Source organism: Apiospora aurea (genome assembly GCF_038362705.1).
Source record: "Apiospora aurea strain CBS 24483 chromosome Unknown utg000001l_segment0_segment0, whole genome shotgun sequence".
Classification (NCBI taxonomy): domain Eukaryota; kingdom Fungi; phylum Ascomycota; class Sordariomycetes; order Amphisphaeriales; family Apiosporaceae; genus Apiospora; species Apiospora aurea.
In genome coordinates this window covers 1443431-1461440 of record NW_027117388.1, presented here as the reverse complement: position 1 = coordinate 1461440, position 18010 = coordinate 1443431, and the positions used below count along the sequence as shown (strand labels likewise).

At 53.0% G+C, this 18010-nt stretch overlaps 7 protein-coding genes across 7 annotated transcripts; 3 read left to right on the top strand and 4 right to left on the bottom strand.

The window, feature by feature from the left end:
• Positions 1-199: 199 nt before the first annotated feature.
• Positions 200-1698, top strand: PG986_000469 (uncharacterized protein; the record flags this gene model as incomplete). Its single annotated transcript, XM_066836691.1, has 2 exons — positions 200-457; positions 1381-1698. 2 exons carry the CDS (start codon positions 200-202, stop codon positions 1696-1698), a joined length of 576 nt encoding a protein of 191 aa, XP_066705584.1.
• A 2788-nt stretch (positions 1699-4486) lies between these two features.
• On the top strand, positions 4487-5428 carry PG986_000468 (N-ethylmaleimide reductase; the record flags this gene model as incomplete). The annotated part of the gene is made up of 1 exon (XM_066836690.1): positions 4487-5428. The coding sequence occupies one exon, from the start codon at positions 4487-4489 to the stop codon at positions 5426-5428; it is 942 nt and encodes a 313-aa protein (XP_066705583.1).
• A 2910-nt stretch (positions 5429-8338) lies between these two features.
• PG986_000467 (uncharacterized protein) lies at positions 8339-9358 on the bottom strand (the record flags this gene model as incomplete). The annotated part of the gene is made up of 1 exon (XM_066836689.1): positions 8339-9358. One exon carries the CDS (start codon positions 9356-9358, stop codon positions 8339-8341), a length of 1020 nt encoding a protein of 339 aa, XP_066705582.1.
• A 2796-nt stretch (positions 9359-12154) lies between these two features.
• PG986_000466 (uncharacterized protein) lies at positions 12155-12830 on the bottom strand (the record flags this gene model as incomplete). The annotated part of the gene is made up of 4 exons (XM_066836688.1): positions 12155-12219; positions 12260-12557; positions 12672-12762; positions 12823-12830. The coding sequence occupies 4 exons, from the start codon at positions 12828-12830 to the stop codon at positions 12155-12157; spliced, it is 462 nt and encodes a 153-aa protein (XP_066705581.1).
• A 407-nt stretch (positions 12831-13237) lies between these two features.
• Positions 13238-14669, bottom strand: PG986_000465 (phosphatidylethanolamine-binding protein; the record flags this gene model as incomplete). Its single annotated transcript, XM_066836687.1, has 2 exons — positions 13238-14031; positions 14087-14669. 2 exons carry the CDS (start codon positions 14667-14669, stop codon positions 13238-13240), a joined length of 1377 nt encoding a protein of 458 aa, XP_066705580.1.
• Positions 14670-14968: 299 nt separating this feature from the next.
• PG986_000464 (mitochondrial 54S ribosomal protein uL4m) lies at positions 14969-15997 on the top strand (the record flags this gene model as incomplete). The annotated part of the gene is made up of 2 exons (XM_066836686.1): positions 14969-15052; positions 15110-15997. The coding sequence occupies 2 exons, from the start codon at positions 14969-14971 to the stop codon at positions 15995-15997; spliced, it is 972 nt and encodes a 323-aa protein (XP_066705579.1).
• A 1152-nt stretch (positions 15998-17149) lies between these two features.
• On the bottom strand, positions 17150-17710 carry PG986_000463 (mitochondrial 37S ribosomal protein uS13m; the record flags this gene model as incomplete). The annotated part of the gene is made up of 3 exons (XM_066836685.1): positions 17150-17482; positions 17606-17650; positions 17708-17710. 3 exons carry the CDS (start codon positions 17708-17710, stop codon positions 17150-17152), a joined length of 381 nt encoding a protein of 126 aa, XP_066705578.1.
• Between the last annotated feature and the right edge of the window lie 300 nt (positions 17711-18010).

The window sequence follows — 18010 nt, the reverse complement described above, 5'->3', positions numbered from 1 at the left end:
CGTCTCCGTATGTCCAACTTGCTATTATTAGACAGAGCACCCAAAGCCAGAATCTATAAAGCTGAGGCTCTATCTACCAATATGGTACTCTACAGCTCTGCAACCGCAAGAGACGCCAACATCCATGCACGAGAGATGAATCGATCGAAAAGCCTTGAGGTTCGGTCCATATAATAGTCATTTACCAATATGTATAATTATGGATAGCCTACCTGTTACAGCCTCACTGTCCTACGACTTTGGTCTGCCCGCCACCGCCCAGATCAGGAGTACCCTCACCGAGATGCTCCCGACGGACTCTGCGGACAAGACGCATAAGCTCAGCCGCTTCCTCCCGAACCCCGGCGTATCCCTCTGCGCGCTTGACCACGCTCACAGCATTGTCCACGTTTTCCTTGAGACGCCCTCGGCTAACCACGATTCTGGTCTCGAATTCAGCGTTCTTGTCATCGTCGTCGTTGTCTCGCCACGCTTTCACCTTGCTCTCGAGATCCTTCTCCTCGATCTCGATGGTCTTCCTGCTCACCTCGAAAACCTCTTTGAAAGGGTTGAGGAGCGTTGCTGTTGTGCCGTGGCACTGCCGGATTGCGCTTCAGGTTTCTTATTGTTGGCTTCCATTTTGAATGTTGGACTTCTTGATAGGTATTCCTGAGGACCTTCAAATTGGCTCATTCGTGTCAGACGTATATATATAAGTACGTACCGGATTCATGAAACAAGCAGTCTGTTTAGTAACGTACGGTTGACACAAAGACTCTGGTAATAAGTCACAAAGGCCAGCAGAGTTTCCTTTTAAATTAAGCCTTCAAGCCTCATTATGCAGACTAACACATCACAATGCCTTTGTTATTAGGACATTGAGTCGGATCCTGTCATAGCCATTGTAAACTCGCAGTTTCTCGTCCTGCTCCCCCAGTCCCACTGTAGAATCATCACATCGTTCGCAATCAAATGAACGGGTAGCTTTGTAAGGACGAGTACATCGTTTGCCATATATCAGAAAAGGGGGCTCTGCAGAGCTAATCTCAGTTCCTGAGTTACCTTCCGCTCCTGCGTCATATCCCGACATATTAGCTGTTATTTCGGCCCCTTAACTACCTACATATTAGTACTATACTCTGACCATGATATCGGATATCGGGCCAAATTATTATAGAGAAGTAGAATATCCCTAGCCTGCAACTATGGGCCAGATTGATTGTCCCAGTCAAGCTCAAATGTCAAGTGCTCTCTTCACCCCACCAATATAAACAGTACCTCCCCTGCAATGACCAAGAAGTTTATAACCAACCACAGAATAATCTCTTTCGCGCTCAGCCTGCGACCAGCCCCTGCCTGCATCTTGCGCTTGGACGACGACCACTGCTCGCACAACTCCAGGAAACGTTTCGGATCGTCTGTGATGACGCCGTCCACCCCATTCTCGAGGCTCCTCGCCATCCACTCGTCCGTATTGTCGGACCAGGAAAATATCAGCCGGTCGGGGACGGCAGAAACACGGACGACATGCAGTACCGCACCAGCCTGCTCCAGGTCTGGGCCGGCGTCGAGCAGAGCTTGGTCATCACCCTGAGCTGCGTACCGTCTCTGCGTACTTGGTTCAATAATATGGTTCTTCCCGCCTTCCAAAGCATGACGTCGAGTGTACTCCGCGACTTCAACTCCTCGTTAAGGTCCCGCAGCGGTCCACGGGATTGAAAGTGGGCAGCGATAAACCCAACTTGGTTCAGTATTATGACTTGGAGTGTCAGCCCCAGGTGCATCAACATCTCGTCTCGGTGGAGGGTATTGGATATCACCAGTCCCTGGTTCCGGGTAGTCCGATCAGGCAGACAAACAATATCACTATCAGCACCATCCCGATCATGCCGGAACCACCCCCAAATGCCAGGCTTGGTCGTTGACAGAGATGAATGGGTTATGTTTCGTGATGGGCGAGGCTGTTACAAGGAAACCCTAAAGGGGACTCAGATGGCCTCGAGGCTTCTCATCGTCATGAGTAGGTTGCATTGATGGTTAATATAGCGTAATGATATTCTCGATCATGGCATCAATATGCACCGGTTGCCTCAGGGAGGTCAGTCTGATAGCCCATTTGGACCATGAACCTCATCCCAGAACGCCCCGACTTGCTTCAAGAAAGCTGCATCTGACCATACAAACTGTTTTAGAACTTCAAGCGATTCCGACCACGACCTATACAAGCCTGTGAACCTGGCCACGTTATTGGAGCGCAGCAACGCAGTATAGCCGTACCGCACTGGGCCCCGGGGCGCATAAGTGCCACCCATATACGAGATCCAAAGTAGAACAAGGTCCGGGTCATCGTCCCAAAGGCTGTCATCGTTCGTATGTTGTAGTACTCGGAGTAGCTGTGACGAAAATTCGGACTGTTGGAAAAAGGGTCAGCAACGATGAACAGCTCGATATGGAAGGTACATCACTCACTGGAAACACAGCAGGACACCAGACCGAACAACATAACATAACGGAACATATATATGCTGCAAGACGCAAACACTCCATTGCAGGAGAGAGACCTATCAAGCCCGCAAGCCTGGACTGGATGGAAGCAGTCTGGTCGTTTATACGGACCATATCGGCTGGGTTGGTCCCGGAGTAAATGGGACGGTCTCGAACCCATTGCAAGGCCCGGATGTCCTCGAAGGCCCCCCGGAGCTCATCGGTCAACAAATGGAGTCGTCTCTGAAATCCGCTGGGGATGGTAAAGAAGTTTGCGGGAAGTGCGTCCCTGGTCCATTGTAGTTCGGCGAAGGTCGTATGGTCAACTATGCGCTTAGACCCTGACAGTATTGAGGCGTTCAAATCTTGCCTGCCAGGGTTTGTGTAAGAGCGAGTCGCATGATGACGTCGAATCAGTCATTACTCACCAGAATATTGCGCGCTTGATGCCATCTGTGAGCGAGATACCCTCCTTTTGACAGAGATCAAGCAGTTGACGCACAGCTCCTAAGTGAAGTTGTACCTGGGATGTCTTCCGAGCGCGAGCCTAGGTAGGTGTAATTACTATCAGATGCAAATAAACTTGACGGAGGAGGCGGGTGGAGAGACCCTATCATGAAGCAGGGCGGACATTGCGTGATAAACATACCTCCACTCCTGCCAGTAGCAGAATAGCACCAATTGTCGATTCTGTAGTAGCTTCGTTCCTGGACCTCACTCTCTCGCGGATATGGCTGATGGCTTGACCCCGATACCCGAGGCACTCTCCGTCAAGCTTGCCTCTGGCCACCGCTGCTGTAAACGAAAGCATCATGGCGTTGAGGAGAGCCGGGTCGACGAAGCCAGTGCGGAAGACATAGCGAAAGTTCTGGAATTCCCATGCTCCGGCAATCGTGAAGACCGGCTCCGAGGCACATCTAGCTTCCCTGTATGTACGCATATACTGTGAGCGGCCAGTCCAGTTCGAAGTTGGGTAGTCAGGGGTTACGCTTACGAGTGCTGAGTAGAGCCTGCAGTCTCGAAGAGTTGACTGGAAGCGTCCGGAACGGATCCAATAGACCCACAGACAGTGAGGAGCCGATTCGCGGGCACCGGTCTTCCTCTGCGTTCGTTATCTGGTTTTTCGACTTTTTCCGAGGTACACGATCTTTCGGTGTCGCCACCCGGAAGTTGTCCCCGGCCTCTTGCTGGAGCCTACGCTTGTTCTCGAGAGCTTGCTTGACCGCGTGCGATCGGGCCTGCCGCTCTGTTGCCAGCTGCTTCGCAGCACTGGGAGCGCCAGGCACTGTGACGAAGTGGAAACGCCCAGCTGAACAAGTCCGGGTCAGCAAATAAAAAGACGATCTTAGTCGGGCTTTTGTTTCATCTATGCCACTTACCTGCCGGTGGCTCGCTTTTGGGAGACCCCCCATTCGTAATTCGACTGGCTGGGGCCATTTTACAGCAATACCACCACAAATACTGGTAATCAGCTCTTACGGTTGGAGCGAGTGGGATGTCGTAGAAGTAAGGTTATGGCCATGGATGACAGGGATCTCTCGTGGAAACTTACGCCCGTCTCATGCCTGCTTACGAATCCCTCACCTGCCGCGGTCTCAACAGCCTGCTTGGCCTAGCGCTGATTGATTGAATCCACATGTCACTAACCCGTTTTTGGAACCATCTTCTTTCCCTTTTCGGCAGAAGGTTGTTTCCTCATTCGGAATCATCTAGTTACCCGCTTTGGAAGTGTGTTACATATTCCCCTCTGGATATCACCTCATATTTGACGTCGAAAGTATCCACAAGATAATCCTCTTCGTGACAACATGAGACTGAAGTAAAAGCTTCTTGAATTGATAAGCATCCCGCCATGATGGATTTATCATCGGATCACGGACTCGAGGGATATAAAAGCCCCCATTCCCAAGCGGCTCCAAGCTGAGTCTCGCTGAGATGCAAAGCACCAACAGCAGATACTCGCAACTTACTCGAAGGGGATTCAAGATTCCAAAACTCCGACCTGCATTTATTTTCCCCCAAGATGGCCGAGTCACGCCTTTTCAAGCCGCTGAAGATAGGCAACATTGAATTAAAGCACCGGATAGGCATGGCGCCGTTGACACGCCTCCGCGCCACCAAAGACCGCGTCCCCCTCCCCTTGATGAGGGAATACTACAGCCAACGCGCCTCCGTACCCGGCACCTTGCTCATCAGCGAGGGCACCCTCGTATCACCGGCAGCCGGCGGCGGGTGGCCCAATGCCCCGGGTATCTGGCGAGAAGACCAGGTCGCGGCTTGGCGGACCATCACCGACGAGGTGCACCGCAAAGGCAGCTTCATCTTCTGCCAGCTCTTCGCCATGGGGCCCGCAGCCAATGCCGAGATCGCCGAGAAGGAAGGGGTCGTCGTCATGGCGCCCAGCGACGTCCCGACGCCCGGAGAAGGGCACGTGGCGCCGCGCCCCATGACCAGGGACGACATCCAGCGGACCGTCGCGGACTTCGCGACGGCCGCGAGGAACGCCGTCGAGGCGGGGTTCGACGGCGTCGAGCTCCACGCCGCCAACGGCTACCTCCTGGACACCTTCCTCCAGGACGTCAGCAACAAGCGCACCGACGAGTACGGCGGCTCCGTGGAGAACCGGTCCCGGTTCGTCGACGAGATCGTGGAGTCCGGGCGCACCGAGGGATTGGATTTCGCGTACGAGATCTGGGAAAATCGGCCGATCCTTTTGGCCGGGGGGTTTCAGGCGGCGAACGCGCAGGAGTTGGTGGATGAGCAGTATCCGGACAGGAACATTGTGATTGTCTTTGGGCGGTACTTCATCTCTAACCCGGATCTGGTGTACCGAATTCAGAAGGGGCTGGAGCTGAGCGCGTACGATCGCGATACCTTTTACACCAATCTGGCTGCGGGCTACGTGGATTACGAGTTCAGCCCCGAGTATCTAGCCGGCGCGAGTGCCCAGGTTGGATTGGCTTGAGTTTGATTCTTTCCAGGTCTTATTTAGATGATACATAGCGACATAGAGCTTCGATTGATTGATTGAGCATTCCGTACTTGAGGAGCACTCACTCCCCTACAGTTAGCAGCTCCACTTGAACCTTTCAGCGCTTATCAGTGATACCCGTCCCCTGATAAGGGATAAGACCACTCCAGACTCCACTCTCAGTGGACTAGATAAATTTTGCTGGGCAACGAATTTTCTTGCCTTTTCTCAACCTTCCATGTTGTTTACAAGCTTCCTTCGCTCTCGTCTACAGCACGCGTCAGCTTGCGCGCAGCACTCTCGCATTCTTATGCTGGCTCTTGATGCTTGCTGCCTCTAGTTGTTGACCTGCTCAGATTGTAAGAGCGCGTTGGCAACCCAGCCGCGCCAGTGTCGCTTGTCTCTGCTCATGGTGTACAAAGCCCGTCAGAACTCTGCAAAGCATCATGTAAGTCTCAATTCGCTTCGTTCGCTCATCCTCACACGCCTTCCATATGATGAAAATTTAGCTTCAGAGGCTGTTTATGATCACAATGATTAAACATCATCATTTGTTCTATCCTTTTCTGATACCCGGCATCCCACTTGCCCATGATGCACACGCCATCGAGTGTTGTTCCCTCAGAGTCGCAACTGTCAGCTAACAGCTTGTCATCAGATACGAAACCCCCAGCCTGGCTGCGTCGCGTAATAACAAGCTCTTGACAATTGTTTTGTAGCGCTGCACGGCATATTTAGTGACTGCTCTCTTCTGACACTGTCTGAGACTGTAGTTGCCCGAAGGTACCGTGGGTAAGGTAAGTGTCTAAGCGCACTGCATCGGCTTTTCAACGCCTTGGGATGCAACTGTTTTAGTTGCAGATGCTCTAGTAAGAGTAAACTTCTCGGGTTATCTAGCTATTAAATATCCAAATGCGTTATGCTTTCATCGTCATCTTGCCAGCTTTCTGTATCCCACATGCCATCTCGTTGCTGTTCGGTGAACAAATGCTTATCAACCCGAAGTGACACGAATCGACCCGATGCGTAACCTCAATAGAAATGAGATCAATTCAGTACTTCTCAGCATTAGTCACCAAGCTCTTGTAAAGGAAGGCCTGTTACTTTGGTAGTAAGTGTCTGATACAAGCCGGGCTGACAGCGTCTCCATCTTGATCCGCGTGGGTGGGGACGACTTCGATTAAGCTCCGGGGTATCACGTGACTGATTTGACGACATGAATCCTGACCCCAATTGGTACAACATCGAGCCCGTACATTGGGTCCGTATCTTGGTTCCCATGGCTTCTCACTAACATGATACTGTTCTTGTGTAGTTGGGAGATCAATTACGGCGGTGCAGCGCGGTTGTTGCCATGGCAGCAGTTAAAGCAAGGAGGTCTTGCTTGGGCTCAATCGCGCAGGGGGACTTGGGGTCAGTGAATGTATTGATGTTATGTGGCATGAGGCAATGATAGGGTATATGATGTGTCGGTAGAATAAGTAGAGTTTCTTTCTACGTGGCGGTTGGGTACGGTGAATCAGCTGTTTGGGCCTCCGGTGCGTGTAAGTCAGCAATGGGGTGGCACACCATCCCTAGCAGAACGAATCGGAAGGGTTCAGGCAACTCCATGCACTGGAGAAGTTAAAGTCATTTTTGTTGAGTCGGACTTTGGACAGTAAGCAAGAAGATTGAAGTGAATTGGTTCAAGCCGAGTGCTCCATGGTAGTGGTGTTGACGTGTTTGAATGGGTATGTTTTCGTTGTCATAGGTGCATGGTGGTCGTACGAGATGATTCCCTGTTATTAATTGATTTAATACTTCGCTATTGGGAATTGCTTCTAGGTGGGTTATTGTGTCACATGCCAAAACATACGCGAGATGTGAGTGAGTGGCAGGGAAGGGTTGTCGAGGCCGGTATGGCATCTACTATCAGAGGCCTGATACCAAAGCTCGAGAAGCATCGATCACTCCGAGATATTGAAAGAAGGGCCACGAAAGCTTCAAATTCGATCAGCAGTCCCATGCTGTTATGGGTGGCAGTGTAGCAGTCGACGGAGGGCAAAGGTGTGTGTGGTGGGCAAGCATAGCTACTTACCGAGCTACCTACCTACCTACCTACCTACCTACCTACAGCTAACTTACCCGTTGCTCCCTCAGCCATAAGCACCCATAGGGACCAAAGATGCAAAGGTAGACACATAATGCCTAATTACAGCTGAATTTCCCAAGCAGCAGCAGTCGCCCCATTCGACCGACACCACAACAATGCAATCCGCCAAGATCAGGTGGTGCAGTGGTAATGAGTACGGCTTTGATCCGTCCCCACCCCTACCCTTCAACTTCCCCCCCTCTCCCCAGAACCGGGGACCTGACCGGCAGGTCCCCGGTTCGAATCCCGCGCGAAACAGGAAACGTGGCGTGTATCCCTCTGAATTGAGAAATGACGCGTGGTTTTCTGACTGCCCCAGGCACGGTCGAGGCATTCGGGCCCCAGGGCCAGGTCCAATGCGACACCGTTAAATAACTAAATACCCGGAAGACGCATCATCGTGGCCTAACCCGTCACATGGTGTTAGTCATGGTAGCGAGTCTGACCAACTCGTGATGAAGGGGGCGCGACAGCCTGGGTGGCTGGTGTCGGGCCTAAAGGACGGTAAGTTTATTTTTTTTCTTTTTTTTTACCACAGATGCTGACTGGCGCGTGAGACCCGGCATATAGGATTCAAGTTCTACTGAGTTATTCTTGCATCAAGTTAATGAGTTCCATTGGGGTCATCGTTTCGTGAATTTCAAGTCGTATTTTATTTAAGTCTACTTGTTTCTATGAAATTCCCACGTTACCATCCCACATACCAAATTATCCCGTTACCACACTCTCTTACCCTCTCGACGGACATACTACAAGACTATTGTCAGACTTACCTAAGCACAAGGCAGCTCAACGTCCACGACGAATGGCCATTGATGCCGCAAGATGTCCTTCTTACTTTCGCTGTAATCGTAAGACGCGTTCAACATCAGGGTCTGCTTACCTTGGGCAATCGGGCGGGCGTCATCGGCGCAGTGACTCGTGTAGTAATAGCCCTGACGTGTGTACTCCGCCCTCTTCGCGGCCTTGGCCTCAATCGTCGCGGCATCGTCGTTCTTCCGTGCGAACAGATCCTGTACCTGCTCAAGAATCACCGTCTTGTCGGGATCGATGTCGGTGTGAGTGCTGAGACGCGCACTCCGGCGGGCGCCGGTGGAGGAGGTCTCTTTCCACTGCACGAACTTGGCGCCCCAGGCCTCGTGGATGTGGCCGAAGCAGTGGATCAGTGGTCGCGACTGAGCGACGGCCGCGTAGAGCTGGGGGCAGCCGGCGCGCTGGTTTCCGTCGGTGTAGTCCAGTATGCCGCGCGGCGGACCGTGGGTGACTACGATCTGGGTGTTGTTAGCAATGGCAAACTCGTGCCCTTCGTCGTAAGTGTACTGGTACGCCCGACCTCTCCACTTTGCTGGGGTATAGGGGCTCGCATATAGCCGCAAGAACGCGCCGTTGTTCAACTTGAACTCGTAGTTGCCCTCTTCCAGGAATTGGACACCACCGGCCTTTGCAGCTGCGGCCAAGAGCCGCCTGGGCTCGCCGAGAGGGCCAAACTCCTTCCTCACCACTTCCTCGCCCTTTTTGATATCCCACCTCACATCCATGTCCAGCCTACTTGCCAAATGTTTATCAAAGTTGCCCTCGTCTATGCCCATGTCGTGGTTGCCGGCGATGCAGAGCTTCAGCTTCGCAGGCAGCTGACAAATGGTTTCGAGTACCCTTTGGTAGTCGGCCACATTGGAATAGAGGGACATGTCCCCGCAGTGGATGACGACATCAGCTGTCTTGTGTATGTCCTTTACCACGAACGTCTGGTTGTGCGTGTCGGACACGATGAGGATTCTCGTCTTGACGGACATGATGGGCTAGCGAGTTGTGTTGAGAAGAATGGTATGATGTGTAAAAGATGGAGGGAGGCGAAGAGGACGACTTGGTTGTGGTGTTTGGTTTTACATAGATTCAAGACAGATACCCGCGAGGTTTTATACATGCTCTCGTACGAAGCACATTCTTTGTCTTCTTTTAGATTTAGTTCAATGCTATTGTAATTAGCTATTGGGGAGAAAAAAGGGCTCCCAAAGGCTTTGTTGCTTCACAATCTGATGAAGTTTACAAAGAAGACTTTATGTTCTAATAAAATCCGCCATGCCGCAACCTAACCGTGTTGCTCAAGAATGAAGGCGTACGAAGAGAAATTGTTTGATGACCCAGCAATGAACTGCCGAATCACCACAGACCATCGCCGAGGAAAGGTTGAGCCTGTCGTGTAATCTGCGAGCATAACAACTCGGTTTCGTACGCGCTGTGGTTCATCTTGTCTCCGAAATGTATAGCGGCATAGAACCAGTCTTACACTCCAAGCGTTTCACCAAAGCTCCATTCGCAATCTCAGCCGGAACAATACAGCAAGAATTACCTCTATGCTGTCGGCTTCCGAGAAAGGAAGTCCTCTGTTGGTAACGGTCACTTTCATCTCGAGCAAAGACTGGTCCCACAAGCGGCACCATCATCCGAGCCCAGCACTGCCAGCCGCTTCAACGGCAGACACAGGGCTGTGTTCGGCTCCCGTGTCTTTTGAGGGAATCCACTCGGGCAGCGATCATGGAACACGATTTCGACGTTCCACCGCCTTGTTCGCCCGATTTCCTGAAAGGGTTAGCTGACGTGTAATGTAACGCAGTATCGTGTCTCGGGGAATTGTAATCGTATGGGCTTGTCCATTGAGATTGCGGATGCCCTCAAAAAGCATATTGCCGCTTTCCCGCTGGCTTTCCACTCTGGCCTCAGAAATTAGGCAGTATCCATTTGGAACCCTTTGGGCCCGTCTGTTGTCAGTGTGGTCCTGGAAGGGTAGATGGTTCCGCGCCGTCTGGACAGTTGAACGTTTGACTGATGCAGAGGGTGGCTTTCCAACAGCTGTAAGTATCTCATATTTCCGCGACCTAGAAGTGGTTAGCAGGCCATCAGTTACATCTCTCACTACCATTCTACTTGATATATCATCTACCCCCATCACTGCGAAGACTACCTACACCATTCCTACTCCATCACTCATCTCACTTCTTCTGTTAAGACGACAAACAAGCACCAAACACCACTATACCCCATCCAGGATGCGTTTCATCACTGCTCTGGGCCTCATGACAGCAGCCCTCTCGTCTATTGTCTCTGCTGAGGTGACTTGCACCACCCACCACAACGGCTACACCAAGGGGGAGGTGACCGCGGACAACGTGCCTGACATCCCCGGGAAATGCAAAGGTCTGAACGACAACCTAAAACACTCGCACATGTGCAGACATCTCCCCGGTTCCCGACGCTTCTGTGGCGAGCGGGATGGCAAGCTGGTCTGGCAGTATATCACCCTCAACACTTGCCTGGGCGGCATGGTTGATTCAGCGGGAAGCAACCAGGAACAACTATGGCGCTATCAAATGTCCTGCATACTAATAAATGGGTGGTTATGGGGAGCATTTTTCGAAGAACCGATGGGAGGACGAGCGGGTAATGTCAGGGACATAGTGGTGGTTGCACGCACAAGGTGTGTGCCTCTCTCTCAGGGAGTGGTTTCCCCCCTCCCACGTGGAGGAAGGAGCTTTCAACCTCTCCTTCTACCTGCCTAGAGAGCTTGAGAGTCATGTATTAGAGCAGGAAATATTTTTGAGTGTGAAGCCATTGCTGGTTCCGTCCCATGGCACGGGAGGCATCAAACCAGCAGCAACAAAAGATATACAATTCGCCAATAAATATAGTATTACACGTAAACCTATACTTACGTGGCTAGGAGTGTCAAATCATTAGCGGCGGAATAGGACACTTCGCGCCTTATAGCCGGAGCTCACGATATGTTATCTACAACCACATCATGCTAAATACTAAGAGTCCTATCCGCTCTTCTAGATCAAATCAGTACAGTGCCAAGTTGATACAGGGGCATGTGACGTACTTTGAACCTTTATTGTATTGTTGTTATGATCTTTTGCGCTTTTGCTACATAGTTGATAAAATCTACGTGATACCCCTGTTTGGACCACATGAATCTTAAATAGGGGTAATTCGTACTTTCTTTCTTTCTTGATTTTGGACCATACATCGAAATAAGTCAGCGTCTGCTTTGCTGGATGGTTTTACTTCAGCGATCGATTATAAGCCTTTTCGCACATGTCTTCCATTTGAATACGTCTCGCAGAGTTGTACGGCAGCAGGCCCGTCGGCGGCGCTACGCTCGGCAGTGGTGTTTGTTTATGACCTTGATGACCTTGCCGCACGCTTATGGAGTTATGTTTATAGTTGACTGGCTTAGGCAATGGCTCTATGATGAAGGCGGTTCTGCCCGGGGAGGTAGATAATAAACGGAGGAGCTGGCGGCCGGCGTCATGAACCACAGTGCGGAACCCAATCCTTCCGTCTCCCAAATATTGGATCACACATAATTGTTCCTTGAATAGAATGAAGGATAATTTACGTGTGGAAGGAAGCGCGATACGAGTGGTGGAGACATTATCATGGTCCTGTTTCATATTCCCGTTAGCGACGAAACTTCGAACGCCGCTATACTGTTATCACAATCTCTCCCACTAAGGGAGGCACATCTCTCTCAATAACTTGAAGTCAGGCTGATCATTTCGAACAGAGGCGGAGCGAGAACCAGTTGCTCAGACGAGACCGTACAAGACAGCTCTGGCGTGAACGCCACGCAGGATCGATTTGGCAAGCAAGTCTGACTTCATAAGGCATACTAAGCAAGCAAACGCAGCTACGCAACAGCGGCGCCACCAAGTCACGGCCAGCTTTCTCAGAGGCACGCTCGGGCTGTGGCTCAGGGTCGGGCTCGGGCTGGGCAGGGGCGACAGCGTCAGCGACAGCGACAGTGACAGTAGCCAGGATTCGGGCTGCTTCAGTAGGAGTGCCTGCAGCAGCAACAGCTGAGGTCACAGCGACCAAGGGCTCGGCGGCTTTCTTCTTGGGAGCTGCGGCTTGATGAACCGTCATAGGAGGTTGCACGGGCGTCGTGTAGTGCTGCTGCAGTTGTTGCGGGTGCTGTCGCTCCTGAAAGCGCTGATAAGGGTGTGGCGTATGTCGTTATGACGTCCCAGTACTTATGATACTGTTATTGTTTGGGTACTAAGTGTGTCTGCAGCTTTGTACTTATCCCTGAATACTCTGATGTACCCAGTCGTCAATGTTCGTATAGCTAGAGGCACCACCAGGCATCCCATTACCAGCTGCTCCATTGTCACATTGGCGGTCATACCATGTCCAGCTATGATGTTAGGATTACTAGGATAGATTATCCCGTTATGAACATTATCTCTATCAGCACCGTACCATGCTGATGATATTCGCTTGTGTTCCTACACAGAAAGTTCAAGAAACCAGATCCTGGCTGGGTGCCTCCCTATGCTTGTAACAAAATAAACTGATCCGTCCGGCAGAGGGACAATACATCTATGCTACCAGTACGTAAATTAGCGGGCACCAAGCATATTTGTGGGAGGCAGCCGGTCCAGAATGGGTTTCACATATTTGATAGTAGGGTAAATACTGGTGTAGTATGTTACAGTAGTTTTGACACAGCTCCGCCAGCTCTATAGTCCCGGGTGCTTTATACATATGATACACGTTCGACAATTGTCCGATATAGCTGCCGGCACCAGAACCAAGCCCTGGTCCTGGTGGAACGCAGCAACCCCTGGAGAGCCCACCACGCCACGCCGCAGATACGCCCAGGCAGCTGCTTAGCGTCGGGGCATGCCGCGGATTCTCTTGGTGTACTTCCACAAGCTCTTGTACTTGGGCTTCTGGCGCTTGGCCTCCCAGCCGCGAGCCTTCTTCTCGGGCTTGAGCGAGTACACTCTCGCGTGCTTGAACTCGACGTCGGCGCCGGGGAGATTCCAGCGCTCCATGACGTCGGCGGTACCCTCGTCCCAGACGGAGCGGAAGATGTTGAAACCGACGGGGCTGAGAGTGAACTTGTCCTTGAAACTCTTCAGACTGAACCCATCGCGGCCGCTGTACAACTCCTTCAGCTTGGCCAAGTCCAGAGTCTGGCCGGGCTTCTGCTCCAGGATCCAGATGGACATACGGTGGTAGGGGGCACCCTTCTGAGCGAAAGCAGGCAGCCAAGGAACGGCCAGCTGGGTGTCCTTGTTGACCTTGCTCAGGGGAAGAGATGAGCTGTTGGGGGAGATGGGCACATTGGCGGCCAGGTAGTGGCAGCGACGTTCGAAACTGTCCGTTTCGGCATTGGGAACATCGGAGTCCATGACCACGACGGACACGAGGCGCTCGCCCGGGTTGAAGACCTGGACCTTCAAGCTCGGAGGCTTCTCGCTGATACGACTGTCGATAATCTCACCGGGAGTGGTCTTGCGTTGACGGAAGAACATCTGCACGTCAGCAGTCGGTTCAAACTTGGGCAGCACATCGGGCACGATCTTGAGCTGCTCGATACGCTGGGTGATCAGGCGGAAGGGATATCCCCTCCATTTGGTCTCCGCGAGATGGCGGTAGATAGGCTTGTCCATATCACCTAGAAAGATATTAGTCAAACAGAGTAGGAGTGAACTACTCGCAGATCGACATACCGAGTCCGTCTTCAAACTTCCGCTTGACAATCGGGTCGTTGATATCTGCGAGGATCTTGAGCTCCTCGACCCATTTCTTCATGCTCCGAAGCCGCATGTTCTTCTTGGCCTCTCCTCCTGGAACTTGGTCGGCAGGTGTCGCTTCTAGCCTCTTGACCTTTGCGATTTCGCTCGAAAGGGCTTGGAGTTTCTCTTTTCGGTCTTCCTGCAGCACCCGACGGGCCTCCTGAAAGCATTGGTAGGGCATCTGCTCGAAAGGGACGTTCTCCGAGGTCTGCATGGCGACACGGCGACGCCTTGATCCCACCGGGGGTGTACCCCTCTTGAACAGACGGATCTCTTCCCAGTACTGGGTGGCGGTGTCCGGGGTCAGCTTCGGCTGGGGGGCGGGCGCTTCTTTCGTGACATCGGCGGCGGTTGAGCTCGGCGGCGGGACCTGGGAGGCGGGCGGCGTACTTGTCGTTGTAGTGACTTCCTCTTTGCGGGCGGCGCTCTGAGAAAAAGTGCGAGTGAAGCTGAGAGCTACCCGGTCCTGTCGCATAGACCGGGCAATGGGCCTGGCGACCCTCTGGCAAGTTGACATGATTGCCTGTTGGACGCTTTTACTGGAGCATGGGAGGGTTGTCGGAGCTCGAGCTGAAGCGAAGTTCGCTGTCGAAACTTTTTGGAGTTGCGCGACACCAGTGACAGCAATTGGAGGGGGCTCCACTTAATTTCTCTAGCCCACCATCCCGGGCCGCTGAGCAGCTGCAAGGGTCGACAGAACGTCCAATTTTGCCAAAAGTGAAGCTTGAAGCCGAACATCGCTGAACGAAACCACGAGTATAATCGCCAATCCGACGTCAATTGAGCCAGCGCAACCACTCGAGCCGGCAGTCAGTCATGGCGGGGAAAGGTGCACGCGGTCTCACAGAGGCCCTCCGGTCTCTGACCCTCTCTACACAGTCATGCGGCCAGGTCTCCTCGGTACGTTGGTCTTCCACTTCTCCAGGCTGCGAGCAAGACTGACAATGCACACCACAGAGGCTGCCCTCGACATTTAGTCGCTCAATGGCGACAGAAGCTACCCTGCCCAGGGCCACAAGCAACCTCACCACCACCTCCATGACCACGCCGTGGCGGCCGTCTCCCTCCGTCCCCGTGACCGTCTACGACTTCCAATCCTACGAGCCCCAGCGCCTGGAAGAGTGGTCCTCGAAACACCTGCACCTCCCGATGCGCCGGGACATTCTCCACTTGGCCGTCATCTTCGAGGGCGACAACACACGACAGGGCAGCGCCAACTCCAAGACGCGGTACGAGGTCCACGGCTCGCACAAGAAGCTGTACCGCCAGAAGGGCCTCGGCCGCGCCCGCGTGGGCAGCAAGCAGTCGCCCCTGCGCCGCGGCGGTGGCAAGACGTTCGGTCCCAAGCCGCGCGACTTCGGCACCGGCCTGAACCGCAAGGTGTACGACCTGGCGTGGCGGACGGCGCTGAGCTACCGGTACCGCCGGGGCGAGCTGGTGGTGTGCGAGGACGGCATGGAGCTGGAGCTGCCGCAGGAGATCGCCGCCATGGTGGAGCAGGGCCAGCTCCGGGACCAGGCCCTCGTCGACGGCTTCAAGGCCAAGTGGGCGCGCCAGGTCCTCGACAGCCACGAGTGGGGCCGCGCCCACGGCAGGAGCACCTTCATCACCACCGAGTGGCGCGAGAACCTCTTCGACGCCATGGACCTTGTGCCCAACTACGGCATGGCCCTCGACATCGAGGACGTCGACGTCAAGGATTTGCTGACGACGGGCCGCCTGGTCGTCGAGCGCGAAGCGCTGGCCGAGATGATACAGAGGCACCAGAGCGATCTGTGCAGCAAGGTCTTCATCAATGGTGTTCGTCCCAGCCCGCCCGAGACTGGAAAGGTCATTGTCGAGTAAAACAGATAGACATGGCTTTGGTGGCTGTGATTACTTTACAAACCAATGTATGTACTACTATTGTAAATGAGATCTGTAAACGAAAAGGGGCTTGTAACAAGTGAGCATGAAATACCACGTCTGTGTATTACAGCATGTAGGCCATAAACTATGTTCAATACTTACAAGTCGAGTATTCCCACGAGAGCAACTCGAAATCCGTTTCGGCTCGCGACTGGGTGGGGATGAGGACATATACGACGTATTATACTGTGGTAGTTGCTGCAAATTCCCAGTTCCGAGTTGCACTGTCAGTCCTTCCTGGATACCCAATGGAAAGCATGCGAAGCTCGCGGCTGGATGCATGATTACGGACCGGATACGAAGCCCCTTTACACAGCCCATGATAGCTTCAGTCAAGGCCCCGTCTATTTGCGTATCGTCCTGGTTCATCGTTTTGATCGATGTTTCTCTGAGGATGCGCCCATGGTTGACCCGCCCAAGGACGCTATGCTGTGGGCCAGTGCTGTTCTAATAGCTTCGGCGAGAAAGGCCGTTGTTCCATTCACCCCCTAGGTCTGTACTTCCAGCGTCCTATATCACCACTTGAAAAGTGACTTTGTTGGAATGTAGTTGGACCTTTCATGCCATTCAATGTTATATTATACCAAGAGGCAAGGCTAGATGCAATGCAAAGACTTGGACAGGGACTTGGACAGACGGATATCACTAATGTCAGAAGGCCTCCTTGGTCTGGCGTTCAAGGCATACCGAGTGACTGTGCTGGACCATGTGATGGAATATATTCGAGTGACATGGGTATTTTCGATATTTTACTGATTTGTCCACTGGGGTTTTATGGTACAAAAGGAGGATTTCTATGGCCCCCTGGGAGCTTGCCCATCAGCTCGTTGACGCAGACGGGGGCAGTCTCTATACGACTTCTATGCCATCAAGGAACGCCGTTTCCAAATGCTACATCAGGGGTCTCTCTCTGTTGGCCAAACAGGCTCTGAGTATTCTCCCATCCTACTTTCTCCTCATCATTGCTTCAATGCCTCACTTCTTCATGATTCCCTGCGGCATAACCCCTTAGGGCATAGGTATATCCTCTAGGGTTTCCCGCATCGGCTTCCGGTCTCCTCGGCTGTCGTTCCACCTCACAATCTAGGCTTAGTTGCCACGGATGCGGTCACCACCACCACGCTCCAGCACGTTCAGCTTGCGCGCCGTGGCGATCTGCGTGCGGGTGTTCTGGCCGTGAACGGGGAGACCCATGGCATGACGTCGGCCGCGGTAGGAGCCCATGTCTCGCAGGCGCTTGATGTTGTCCTGGACAACCCGGCGCGCATCGTTGTCGATGGTCATGGTCGACAGCTCGGCCGTCAGCGAGGTCACCGTCTTGACCGGCAGGGAGCCCAGGCGCGCCAGCGGGTGGATGCAGTACTTGGCCATGATGCGCGACGACGTCTGGGGCCCGAGGGCGTAGAAGGACTCGAGGGTTTTCTATACACAGAAGCAAAGAATATGTGAGCATTGATGCTTTTTCGCAGTTTAGGTGACCCAGCCGCCATTGGCTCAATATCGGGGAGTCGGCAGCGGGTATGTCGATCGGGGGTGTTGCCGTACCTTGACCAGCTTTTGCGGGTGGAAGTTAATTCCCAGAACGAACACCTGGAGAGATGTTAGCCAAGCCTCCTAATTGGTTGAGTCAAGGCCGATATCGTTTACCATCTTGAATGAATAGTCGCACCTGCTACAGCGCAATCGCAATGTCTATTGATTCGATGTGAGGATGCTCCCGATCTTGAATGCCGATACTGGGCCTGCCTGTGCCTATGACCATGCGGACCGTCAGGTTCAAAAAGTCTAGCGCACGTGCCACCCGATTTTATGCAGGCTCGGCAGCTGTTCCTCCATCCAGCAAGAGCTCTTTCCAGGGGTTCCAGGGAAGCCAGGGAAGCAACGCGTTCGGCTAACTTATCGATAGCGATAAGGTAGCGCCGCCCCTCGTTCCCTATGTAACGGGCAGGT